Raw genomic sequence first — 13,927 nt, 5'->3', positions numbered from 1 at the left:
CCCTTGTACTACCTCAATGTACTGATGTGATGAAATGATCTGTATGGATGGCATGCAAAACAAAGATTTTTCACTGAGCCTCCGTACGTGTGACAATAATAAACCAATCTCCTGCATCATTAAAAATACTCTGAGGCATATTTTAGCTCTACACCTCCCCCACCCCAGAAGAAACAAAGTTTGGGTGGCTGTGAGGGGTTGCTGATGTTGTGTAGAAGTTGGACGTCACCAGAGAAAAGAGAACATGGGACTTATGCACATAATAAGATAAGATAAAATTTCTTTATTAGTCACATGTACATCGAAACACACAGTGAAATGCATCTTTTTGCATAGAGTATTCTGGGGGGCAGCCTGCAAGTGTTGCTACTCTTCCAGCGCCAACATAGCATGGCCCACAACTTCCTAACCTGTACGTCTTTGAAATGTGGGAGGAAACCGGAGCACCCGGAGGAAACCCACGCAGACAGACGGGGAGAACGTACAAACTCCTCACAGACAGCGGTCGGAATTGAACTTGGGTCGCTGCTGCTGTAAAATGTTACACTAACCAATACACTGCCATGTCAGTATCTCACCTTGATCTGTAAACCCAGGACACGTTTGCACATACGTTGCCTCAATATATAGTAAGGTTTCCCATGACTGAGGCACATTCTGGTCTTTATATGTCAGGTCCCAGTGATGACTTTGATGGTAAGATTCTATTTTGAGTTGTCAGTCCTTTCCTCCCTTCAACCACGTGCTGTGATTTCAACAATGTCATATGCCCAGGTGCTGATCAGCACTCAAAGTTCATCTGCCTTACCAGTCGGACCTCCTTACAACAGAAACAACATAGTCTTTCATTTCTCCCATGTGCCTTATCACACCCATGTTTCCTCCATCATCTCTACCAGTCGCCTCCTCCAACTGTACACTACTCTGTATCCCAGTTCCCCTGCTAAATTAGTTTAAACCCTCCCTGACATCATTGGTAAACTTCCCTGCAAGGATGTTGGACCCTGTTCGAATTGAGGTGGAACCTGCACAGCTTACCCAGAAACATTTCCAGTGATCCAGAAGTCAAAAGCTGCCCCTTCTATACCAGCCTTTGAGCCACATATTCATCTGACCTATCCTCCAATTCCTCTACCCATTGACTGACGTACATCCACTGAAGTAATCCAGAGATGACAACCTTGGAGATCCTGCTCTTTGGTCTATAACCCAGCTCCCTGAACCCATGTTGCAGGACCAGATTCCTCTTTTTATCGTTGTCATTAGCACCAATGTGCAAAACTACCCTCTGGCTGTTTGCCTTCCATCGTTCTAATGCCCAGAATTGTTCTGTGACATTCATGACCCTGGCACCAGGGAGGCTACACATATTCTGGATTTGCATCTGTGTCCTCAGTAGTGTCTGTCTGTTTCCTCTCACTTTGTTCTCTAAGCTTCTCCTACCGCGTTTTTCCCTTGGACTCCAGCTCCTCTCCTCTTGATGCTGCCGAACCACCGTAGTGCCGTGATCATGGCTCTGGCCAGGACCCTCAGAGGTGTATTCGACGTAGAGAAACTGTTTTGAACATGACGTGCACTCTGAGGACTCATGGAATATAGAACACTACAGCACAGTACAGGCCCTTCGGCCCACAATGTTGTGCCGACATTTTATCCTGCTCTAAGATCTATCTAACCTTTCCCTCCCACATAGCCCTTCATTTCTCCATCATTCATGTGTCTATCTAAGAGTCTCTAAAATGTCACAAGTGTATCTGCCCCCACAACCTCTGCCGGCAGTGCATGCCACGCACCCACCACTCTCTGTGTAAAAAACTTACCCCTGACATCCCCCTTATACTTTCTTCCAGTCACCTTAGAATTATGTCCCCTTGTGTTAGCCATTTTCGCCCTGGGAAAAAGTCTCTGGCTGTCCACTCGATCTATGCCTCTTATTATCTTGTACACCTCTATCAAGTCACCTCTCATCCTCCTTCTTTCCAAAGAGAAAAGCCCGAGCTCACTCAAGCTATCCTCATAAGACATGATCTCCAATCCAGGCAACATCCTGGTAAATCTCCTCTGCACCCTCTCTAAAGCTTCCACATCTTTTCTATAATGAGGCGACCAGAACTGAACACAATACTCCAAGTGTGGTCTGACCAGAGTTCTATAGAGCTGCAACATCACCTCGCGGCTCTTGAACTCAGTACCCTGACTAATGAAGGCCAACACTCTATATGCCTTCTTAAGAACCATATCAACCTGTGTGGCAACCTTGAGGGATCTATGGACGCGGACCCCAAGATCCTTCTGTTCTTCCACAGTGACTCCTGACTAACCTGGTGGTCACCTGTTCCTTCTCTGATTTCCCTTCCTGACAACCTCTAAAATGTGCTGTCCACATATGTCTCAGCCTTGAGGATGCACCACTCTGTCTCCAGCTGGCACCCTGACTCCGAAACTCAGTGCTCAGGTTGACCAAACTGGAGGGACTTCCAGCAAACGTCATCTTAAATGTGTACACACGTCACTGAAGTCAAGAGAACATGGCTTTGAAAAAATTCAGCAGCTGGCATGGAAATGATCCTTTCACATTTTCACGAGAAAGGGTTAAATGCAACATTAGCAGTAATTTCGAGAAGACAAGAATATATAAGCTAGGATGTAATGCTGAGGCTTTACAAGGCGTTGGTCAGACCACATTTGGAGTATAGTGAGCAGTTTTGGGCCCCATATCTAAGGAAGGATGTGCTGGTGTTGGAGAGGGTCCAGAGGAGGTTTACGAGAATGATCCCGGGAATGAAAGAGTTAATGTATGAGGCGCATTTGATGGTTGTGGGCCTGTACTCGCTGGAGTTTAGAAGGATGAGGGGGGATCTCATTAAAACTTACTGAATATTGAAAGGCCTGGATAGAGTGGACGTGGGAGAGTCTAGGACCAGAGGGCACAGAATAGAAGGGTGTCCCTTTAGAACAGAGATGAGGAGGAATTTCTTTAGCGTGAAAGTGGTGAATCTGTGGAATTCATTGCCACAGGCGGCTGTGGAGGCCAAGTCATTGGGTATGTATAAAGAGGAGGTTGATAGGTTCTTGATCAGTAAGGGTGTCAAAGGTCACGGGGAGAAGACTGGAGAATGGGGTTGAGAGGGAAAAATAAGTCAGCCATGATCGAATGGTGGAGCAGACTCAATGGGCCGAATGGCCTGATTCTGCTCCTATGTCTTATCGTCTTATGGTATAATATTTTCAATTGTTTGTTATAATCCACTTTATTCTTTGTTAGTTTATGTTAATGTTGAGTGAACAAAGTGATCCATCACATGTGGTAATAACAAATGAGAAAGGTGAGGTGGAATTATAGACTAATTTGGACGAGGCTGTATGGAATCATCATTCAATAACTAGTTTTGATTTGAATGTATTTTCTTTAGGAATGGCTTAGTGGCATTCTAAAGGTCACTAACACCAGATGCTGCTTAGTAAATGAAAAAAGTTTTCTCTTCCAAAAAACTGCAGTCTGATCAAAGCAAAGAAGACGAGGCATATAATAGTGATGTTACATGCTGAAGTGATTTGATAATCGTAGCTTCACTTGCAGAACGTTCAGTACTTAAACATAAAGTCTTCAAGACCATTGCGGAATGGCGAAGACCTCCAAAAGTAATTCAGACACTTCCATGAAGCATGACGGTTATACATTCTGCAGCCTCACTGTTAGTGTGCTGGAATTGGGAACCTTGCTGCAATTTGTCTCCTGTTGCTAGATTTTCAGAACAGGATATAATCAGCACTCTTCTATATGTCCAAACATAACCATGATTTGTCACCATGCTGATGAAGATAGTTTATGTGATCAGTGACTGAGTTACAGGCAATGCATTTTCTGAATTGTAAACACAAAGGTCAGACCTTATTTTCAGGACCGCTGGAAGCTGTTGGCATGTTTCTGCTACATAGCTGCTCTTGCATGAAGTGGAGTGTTTCAGCACATTGTTGACAATAATAGTGTCATCAAGCAATGTTGTTTCCAAGATCATAAGCAGCGACTCAGAAATAACTGCAATAGTTACGATCTAGTTTGTCAACTCTCTCCTCAGGATATGGAAAACCCTTTATAAGTAACACTGGAAACGTTGTGATTGAATCTGATCTAAATTACAATGAAGTCACAACTTACTCTCACAGATCACAGATCAACACAGTACAAAAGGAAGTCATCTGGACCACACCAGCCCTAATTTATATTCCCATTTCACCCATCCCCCAGTGGATCTGCTCTCGCCTCCTCCCCCACACCTGCCTGTCACTATCTCTTACCTGCATCTACCTATCACCATCTTGCGCCCACCCGCCTCCCCTCTTTTGTCCACCTATCACTGCTCTGCTTTTCCCTCCCATATATTGGGCTTCCCCTTTTCCTATCTTCAGTCCTGAAGAAGGGTGCTGACCCGAAACATTGACCGCCTGCTTTTCTCCATGGATGCTGCCTGGCCTGCTGAGTTCCTCCAACGTCGTGTTTTTCATTATAGTCCCATTTCCCTGTTCATTCACGGTAGTTCAGAAAATTCCTCCATTTCAAGTATTTATCTAAATTCCATTTAAAATGTACTGTTGTTCTATATTGCTCTAAAATGTACTGTTGTATCTCTGTGGAATGAGCTGCCAGAGGAAGTGGTTGAGGTAGGTACAATAACAACATTTAAATGACTGTTGGACAGGTGCATGGATTGGAGAGGTTTGGAAGGTTATGGCCCAAATGCTGGTAAATGGGACTAGCTTGGATGGGGCATCTTGGTCGGCATGGACCAGTTGGGCTGAAGGGCCTGTTTCCGTTCTGTATAACTCTATGACTCTATTGCTATCGAGTCAAAGAGGGTAATAGAGACATACAGCACAAAATCAGACCCTTTGGCCCATCGTGAGCCTGCTGACCATGAAACCCATTTCCTAGCTCTTGGTCTATAACCTTTAATGCCTTAGTGATTCAACTGCTCTTCCAGAATCTTTGTAAGTATTGAGAGAACTGTTTTCAGCCCCTTTTCCAACAGCACTCTATGAAGTGCCAAGTGATAACTTGATGCACAAAAAAAAAATCCTCATTTGCCAGCTGGATTTTTTGCAATTATCCAAATATGTTGAACTACTTGGCAGTGGAAACATTTTATATCAAAAGCCTTGACTACTACAATATAACCGCAGCATGAGGCAGGAGAGTTGTTCATCCTATTGGTGTAATTTTCCTTTTGGGGCACTATTTGATCAACTGTCAATCATGTATCAATTCTGATTTCCCTTTCGATTGTCTTCAATGAAATGAAGTATTGGGTGGGTTGTACAATGACCTCATCCTGCCTTTCTAAAATCACAATCCCCCATTTTAATGAAATGCACACTTTCAACATGAAAAAGGGATGTTATATTTGGCACTGTTGAAAATGGCAGAGGTGTGGAGTGAGTAACCTTGTTGTTTTCATGACTTGTTTGATGAGACAGATCTAGGAGGTTGAAGCTACCATAGAACCATAGAACAACACGGCACAATACAGGCCCTTCAGCCCACCATGTTGTGCCGACCTTCAAACCACACCTAAGGCGATCTAACCCCTTCCTCCCACATATCCCTCCAACTTAAATTCTTCCATATGCTTATCTAACAATCTCTTGAACTTGTCCAATGTATCAGCCTCCACCACCACCCCCGGCAGTGCATTCCATGCACCAACCACTCTCTGGGTGAAAAACCTCCCTCTGACATCACCCTTGAACTTCCCACCCAATACCTTAAAGCTATGCCCTCTTGTTTTGAGCATTGGTGCCCTGAGAAAGAGGCGCTGGCTGTCCACTCTATCTATTCCTCTCAATATCTTGTGTCCCCTCATCCTCCTTTTCTCCAATGAGAACAGCCCAACTCCTTTAGTCTCTCCTCATAATCCATACTCTCTAATCCAGACAGCATCCTGGTAAATCTCCTCTGGACCCTTCCAACGCCTCCACATCCTTCCTATAATGAGGCAACCAGAACTGGAGTACTAAGTGTGGTCTAACCAGAGTTTTGTAAAGCTGCATCATCACTTCGCGGCTCTTAAGCTCGATCCCACGACTTACGAAAGCTAACATCCGATAACCTTTCTTAATTACCCTATCCACCTGTGACGCAACTTTCAGTGATCTGTGGATATGAAACGCAGATCCCTCTGCTCCTCCACACTCCCCAGAATCCTGATATTAACCTTGTACTCCGCCTTGGAGTTTGTCCTTCCAAAGTGTACCACCTCACACTTCTCCGGATTGAACTCCATCTGCCACTTGTCAGCCCAGCTCTGCATCCTATCAATATCCCTCTGCAAGCTTCGACAGCCCTCTACACAATCCACAACACTACCAATCTTTGTGTCATCTGCAAACTTGCTAACCCAGCCTTCCAACCCCTCATCTAAGTCGTTAATAAACATCACAAAAAAGTAGAGGTCCCAGAACCAATCCCTGCGGGACACCACTAGTCGCAGCCCTCCAATCCGAATGCACTCCCTCCACCACAACCCTTTGCTTTCTACAGGCAAGCCAATTTTAAATCCACACGGCCAAGCTTCCCCGGATCCCTTGGCCTCTGACCTTCTGAAGAAGCCTACCATGCAGAACCTTGTCAAACGCCTTACTAAAATCCATGTAGACCACATCCACTGCACTACCCTCATCAATCTTCCTGGTCATCTCCTCAAAGAACCCTATCAGGCTTGTGAGGAAAGATCTTCCCTTCACAAAGCCATGCTGGCTGTCCGTAATCAGTCCATGTTTCTCCAAATGCTCATAGATCCTATCTCTTAGAATCCTTTCTAACAGCTTACCCATCACAGACGTAAGGCTCACCAGTCTGTAATTCCTTGGACTATCCCTACCACCTTTTTTGAATAAGGGGACTACATTCGCCACCCTCCAATCCTCCGGTACCGTCCCCATTGACAACGAGGACTCAAAGATCCTAACCAACAGCTCAGCAATCTCCTCCCTCGCCTCATAAAACAGCCTGGGGAATATTCCATCAGGCCCCAGGGACTTATCTGTCCTAATATTTTCTAACAACTCCAACACATCCTCTCTCTTAATATCTAGATACTCTAGAACATTACCCTCACCTACACTGTCCTCAGCATCATCAAGACCCCTCTCCTTGGTGAATACTGAAGAGAAGTATTCATTGAGAACCTCACCCACTTCCACAGCTTCCAGGCACATCCTCCCACCTTTGTCTTTAATTGGACCTACCTTTACCCTGGCCATCCCTTTGCTCTTTACGTATGAGAAAAAAGCCTTGGGATTCTCCTTAACCCTACTCGCCAGAGCCTTTTCATGTCCCCTTCTCGCTCTCCTCAGCCCTTTCTTAAGTTCCTTCCTTGCTACTCTATATTCCTCACGAGCCTTGTCTGATCCTTGCTGCTTACACCTTACGTATGCTGCCCTCTTCTTCCTAACTAGTCGTTCCACCTCTCTCATCACCCACGGTTCCTTCACCCTACCATTCCTTCTCTGCCTCACCGGGACAAATTTATCCCTAATATCCTGCAAAAGATCCCTAAACATCGACCACATCTCCATAGTACATTTTCCTTCAAAAATGTCATCCCAGTTTACACTCCCAAGTTCTCGCCTTATAGCCTCATAATTCACCTTTCCCCAATATCTTCCCGTCTTCTTTGATCCTATCCTTGTCCATGACAATTCTAAAGGTTATGGAGCAATGGTCACTTGTCCCCCAAATGCTCACCCACTGATAGATCTGTCACCTGACCTGGTTTATTACCTAAAACTAGATCTAATATGGCATTCCCTCCAGTCGGCCTGTCAACATACTGCGTCAGGACTCCGTCCTGGACACACTTAACAAACTGCGCCCCATCTAAACATTTGGCACTAAGTAGGTGCCAATCAATATTTGGATAGTTGAAGTCTCCCATTATAATAACCCTGTTAGTTTCGCATCTCTCCAAAAACTGCCTCCTAATCTGCTCCTCAGTATCCCTGCTGCTACCGGGGGGCCTATAGAATACTCCCAGGAGGGTAACTGCCCCTTTCTTATTCCTAACTTCCACCCATATTGACTCTAGAGAGGATCCTTCTGCATCGTCCACCCTTTCTGCAGCTGTAATCGTGTCCCTGACCAGTATCGACACCCCTCCTCTCTTCTCCCCCCCCTCCCTATCCCTTTTAAAACACTGAACACCAGGAATATTCAATATCCATTCCTGCCCCGATGTCAGCCATGTCTCTGTAATAGCCACAATATCATAGTCCCATGTACTTATCCAAGATCTCAGTTCATCTCCCTTATTCCTGATGCTTCTCGTATTCAAGTAAATGCACTTTAGCCCATCCACCTTACTACTTTTGTAGCCTGTACGCTGCTTCTCCTTCCTCAAAGCCTCTCCACCTGTCAGATCTGCCTTATCCCCATCCCCTTCTTCCTCTGACCTACTCCTCCGGTTCCCTTCCCCCTTGCAATCTAGTTTAAACCCTCCTGTACCACCCTAGCAAACCTGGCTGCAAAGGTATTGCTGTCCTCTCTGTACAGGTCCCACCTTCCCCAATGACCCAAAAACCTAAAACCCTCCCTCCTGCACCAACTTCTCAGCCACGCATTTATCTGCCATCTCCTCCTATTCCTACCTTTACTATTGCGTGGGACTGGCAGCAATCCCGAGATAGCTACCCTCGAGGTCCTGTCCTTCAGCCTTTGGCCTAGCTCGCTAAACTCACTTTTCAGGACCTCATCCCTCTTCCCACCTATGTTGTTAGTACCAACATGAACCACGACTTCTGGCTGTTCTCCCTCCTGCTCTAGAATCCTGTGGACCCAATCAGAGACATCCCAGACCCTGGCACCTGGGATGCAACATACCATCCGGGATTCATGCTCACTGCCACAGAACCTCCTATCTGTTTCCCTGACTATCGACCCCCCTATCACTACTGCCTTCCTCTTCTCCTCCCTTCCCTTCTGAGCAGCAAGACCGGTCCCAGTGCCACAGACCTGGCTACTGCTGCTAGGCCCCGGCAGGTCATTTCCCTCAACAGCCTCCAAAGTGGAAAACCTGTTACTGAGGGGAACAGCCCCTGGTGTCCTCTGCTCTATCTGCCTGTTCGTTTTCTTTTCCCTTTTCCCTCCCCTGACATTCACTATTCTATCTACTTCCTGGACTCCAGAATTACCTGCTCTAAGGGGGGTGACCGTCTCCTTATGTACAGTATCTACAAAACTCTCCCCCTCCCTGATGCTGCGCAGTGTTTGAAGTTGTAACTCCAGCTCAACGATTTTGAGCCGAAGTTCCTCCAGCCTCAAGCACTTACTGCAGATGTGGCCATCTTGGACCGCAGCAAGGTCCATGAGTTCCCACATCAAGCAGCTGCAGCATATCACCCTGTCCTCCATCTGAACTAATTCCTTTTTCTTCCCCCTAGTTTTTCCTACTTAAACATTCATCACCCTTTGCAAACTTTGTGTTCAATGTCATTCTGACCTTCCTTCTGACCTTCCTTCCATTGCCCACTATTTAAAACCAACACATTCAATTTTTAAGAGAAGTCTTGGCCATTAAGATTGTAAGCCAGGTAGAAGCAACAATACTCAAGTTAGAGTCTAAATGTATAATTCCATGACCTGAGAGACACATGAGAATATGGCAGGTAGAGCGGTAGACATGAATCATGTGCAGGCAGATGGGATTAGTTTAATTTGGTATAATGGTCAGCACAGACATTGTGGCCTGTTCCTTTGCTGTACTGTTCTACATGCTATGAAATTCTATGAGAAAAAGTAGTGACTGGACTGTGCACCTGTTGCATACAGTGACTGATTATTTTTAATTTACAAATTGAAATATTAGTCAGCATAACCTTTTCTTCAAGTAGGAAGTTCTCCGGAGCAGATCTCATTTTGCAGTGTTCTTTAATTTGTTTTGTCTGTGTTATTATGTAGTCACAGAGTCATAGAGTCAATGAGGTCATAGAGTCACACAGCACAGAAACAGGCCCTTTGGCCCAACTGAACCATACTGACCAAGATGCCCCATCCAAGCCAGTCCTATTTGCCTGCATTTGGCCCCTATCCCTCTAAACCTTTCCTATCCATGAACCTGTCCAACTGTCTTTTAAAAGTTGTTATTGTACCTGCCTCAACCACTTCTTCTGGCAGCTCATTCCACACACATACCACGCTCTGTGTGAAAAAAACAGTTGCTCCTCAAGTCCTATTAAATATTTCCCCTCTCACTTTAAACCTATGCCCTCTAGTTCTTTATTCCCCAATCCTGGGAAAAAGACTTGTGTGAATTCACCCTATTAATGCCCCTCATAATTTTATAAACCTCTATGAGATCACCCCTCATTCTCCTGCACTCCAAGGAAAGAAATTCTAACCTGTCCAGCCTCTTCCTGGAACTCAATGTCTTGAGTCCTGGCAACATCCTTTTGTATCTTTTTTGTACATCTCCCTGTTTAATAACATCTTTCCTGTAGCTGGGTGATGAAAACCGAACACAATACTCCAATTGCGGCCTCACCAACATGATTTTATACACCTCTATAAGGTTTCCCCTCATTCTCCTACGCTCCAATGAAAAAGATCCCAACCTGCTCAACCTCTCTCCATAACTCAGTCCCTCGAGTCCCGGCAACATCCTCATAAATCTCTTCACAGAGTCATAGAGCAGTACAGCACAGAAGCAGGCCCTTCGGCCCATCTAGTCCATGCCGGCCTGGTTTTCTCCTGGAGTCCTCTGCACTCTTTCCAGCTTAATGACATCTTTCCTATAGCAGGGTGACCAAAACTGAACACAATGTTCCAAATGTAGTCTCACCAACGTCTTGTACAACTGCAACATAACATCCCAACTTCTATACTCAATGCCCTGACTGATAAAGGCCAAAAGCCATCTTCACCACGCTGTCTACCTGTGACTCCACTTTCAGGGAACTATGTACCTGAACAAGGTTCCTCTCTTCTACCACAGTCCCTGGGGCCCTACCATATACTGTGAAAATCCTACCTTGATTTGACTTTCCAAATGCAACACTGCACACCAATCCAAACTAAACTCCATTTGCCAGTCCTCAGCTCACTTACCCAGCTGATCAAGATCCTCCTGTCAGTTTGATTCTTGACTTCTTCACAGTCAATGATATCACCTATTTTAGTGTTATCTGCAAACTTACCAACCAAGCCTTGTACATTCTTATCCAAGTCATTGATAGAGATGACAATCAACAATGGGCCCAGCTCCAATCCCTGAGGCACACCACTGGTCATGGGCCTCTAATTCTCTGTTTCCTCCACATCTATCCTGCCAAATGCACCAGTATCCCAGAACATTGAGCTGCCAGTCCTGTCCCTCTCTTACCCATGTTTCTGTCATGACTATAATATCCCAGACCAACATGCCTATCCAGCCCTTCATTCATCTGCCCTACCTGTCAGACCTCTTGCATTGAAATAAATGCAATTTAAACCAATAGACTTTCCCCTTCCCTGCCACTCCTGCCTATCTTGTCTGTTCATCTTGCTGTCATTCACTTCTACATGAGAATCAGAATCGGATTTATCATCACTGACATATGATGTGAAATTTGCTTTTTTGCGGCAGCAGTACAGTGGCAAGTACAGAAATTACTATAAATTACAAAAATAAATAAATAATGCAAAAAAAGAATAACGAGGTAGTGTTCATGGGGTTATGGACCTTTCAGAAATCTGATGGCGGAGGGGAAGAAGCTGTTCCTGAATTGTTGAGTGTGGGTCTTCAGGCTCCTGTACCTCCTCCCTGATGGTAGTAACGTGAAGAGGGCATGTCCCGGATGGTGTGGGTCCTTAATGATGGATGCTGCCTTCAAGGTACCGCCTCTTGAAGATGTCCTCGATGGTGGGGAGGGTTGTGCCCGTGATGGAGCTGGCTGAGTCTACAACCCTCTGCATTTGCCTCCCTGCTGCTAAGGATCCCACCCACCTGTCAATCTAGTTTAAACCCTCCCTAGTAGCATGAACAAATCTGCCCGCTGGTACATTGGCCTCTCCAGTTTAGATGCAACCCATTTCTTTTGTACAGGTCATCTCTGTCCCAGAAGAGATCCCAATGGTCCAAAAATTGGAACCCTTGCCCAATACACCAATTTTTCAGTCACACATTTATTTGCATTTTCCTCCTATTCTTATGGAAGAAAATTATTTGCATTTTCCTCCTATTCCTATTCCTCCTACCCTCACTAGCATGTGGCACTGGCAGTAGTGCAGAGATTACTAACCCGGAGGTCCTGCTTCTTCCCTAGCTCCCTATATTTACTCCGCAGGACCTCATCCCTTTCTCTGGAACCATAGAACCATAGAACACTACAGCATAGAAAACAGGCCATTCAGCCCTTCTAGTCTATGCTGAAACTTTATTCTGCTAGTCTCATTTACCTGCACCCAGTCCATAACCCTCCAGACCTCTCCCATCCATCTATCTATCCAATTTATTCTTAAAACTTGAGAGTGAGCCCGCATTTACCATGTCAGATGGCAGCTCATTCCACACTCCCACCACTCTCTGAGTGAAGAAGTTCCCCCTTATGTTCCCCCTAAACCTTTCCCCTTTCACCCTAAAGCCATATCCTCTCGTACTTATCTCTCCTGCACTTCCCGGCAGCTGTGACACTTTATCGGTTCAATTTTGGAATGACAATGTGACATTCTGAAGTCGTTGGCCAAATACAAAAGGACATACAGAGAAAGCTGAGGCAATTGGGTTCCCACGTATATCTGGGACCACCCATGGACCTACTGCAGAAGTCTGATTCGGAGGGAAATGGTGTTCAATTGGTGCCCAACAGGTTTATTCTTACACCCAACCTGTTGGGCATCGTGAGTGGCCCTTGGCTCCAGCCATACACCCAGCTGACGTGGTTCAGTGTGGGGGAGTGTTAGGCGGGCGAAGCTGGGGACGGGAGATTTAGTATGGGGGGGGGCGCGATGGGAGTTTTAGTGTGGGGGGGGGAGAGGGGAAAGGTTCAGTGAGGGGGACGGGGAGAGGTTCAGTGTAGGGGAGGGGCAATGGGAGGTTCAATGTGGGGGATGACTGGAGAGGTTCAGTGTGGGGGGAGGGGGGACAGGAGGTTCAGTGTGGGGGGAAGGGGGACGGGAGTTTCAGTGTGGGGGGAGGGGGGCAGGTGGTTCAGTATGGGGGGATGGGGACAGGATTCAGTATAGGGGAGGGGGGACACGAGGTTCAATGTGGGAGGAGGGGGATGGGAGGTTCAGTCAGGGGGGGATGGGAGGTTCAGTGTGGGGGATGGGGGATGGGGGTTCAGTCTTGGGGGGGATGGGAGGTTCAGTGTGGGGGATGGGGGATGGGAGGTTCAGCGTTGGGGGGATGGGGGATGGGAGGTTCAGTATGGGCAGAGGGGGGATGGGAGGTTCAGTGTAGGGGGGTACAGGTGGTTCAGTGTGGGGCGGAGGGGGATGGGAGATTCAGTGTGGGGGGAGGGGGGCGGGAGGTTCAGCGTTGGGGGGGAGGAGGGACGGGAGGGTCAGTGTGGGGGGAGGAGGGACAGGAGGTTCAGTGTTGGGGGAGGGGGGCGGGAGGTTCAGTTGGGGGGGGGTTGGGGGATGGGAGGTTCAGTGTGGGGGGAGGGGGGACAGGAGTTTCAGTGTGGGGGGAGAGGGGACAGGTGGTTCAGTATGGGGGGATGGGGACAGGATTCAGTGTAGGGGAGGGGGGAAGGTGGTTCAGTGTGGGGCGGAGGGGGGACAGGAGGTTCAGTGTGGGGGCAGGGGGCGGAAGGTTCAGTGTGGGGGGAGGGGGAACGGGAGATTCAGTGTGTGGGGAGGGGGGTGGGAGGTTCAGTGTTGGGGGGGAGGAGGGACGGGAGGGTCAGTGTGTGGGAGGAGGGACAGGAGGTTCAGTGTTGGGGGAGGGGGACG

At 46.9% G+C, this 13,927-nt stretch overlaps 1 protein-coding gene across 1 annotated transcript in view; it reads left to right on the top strand.

Moving 5' to 3' along the window:
- The window catches only part of LOC127578169 (A disintegrin and metalloproteinase with thrombospondin motifs 20-like), a 487,994-nt gene that overhangs the window by 99,462 nt on the left and 374,605 nt on the right, over nucleotides 1-13,927 (top strand). The window contains exon 4 of the mRNA XM_052029795.1: nucleotides 2,955-2,982. Coding sequence (XP_051885755.1) covers nucleotides 2,955-2,982 — 28 coding nt within the window. The remainder of the gene's footprint in view (nucleotides 1-2,954; nucleotides 2,983-13,927) is intronic.

This window comes from Pristis pectinata, chromosome 15, assembly GCF_009764475.1.
Source record: "Pristis pectinata isolate sPriPec2 chromosome 15, sPriPec2.1.pri, whole genome shotgun sequence".
Lineage (NCBI taxonomy): Eukaryota > Metazoa > Chordata > Chondrichthyes > Rhinopristiformes > Pristidae > Pristis > Pristis pectinata.
Note: the sequence above shows the minus strand (reverse complement) of the source record. Positions and strands in the feature narration are given on the sequence as shown.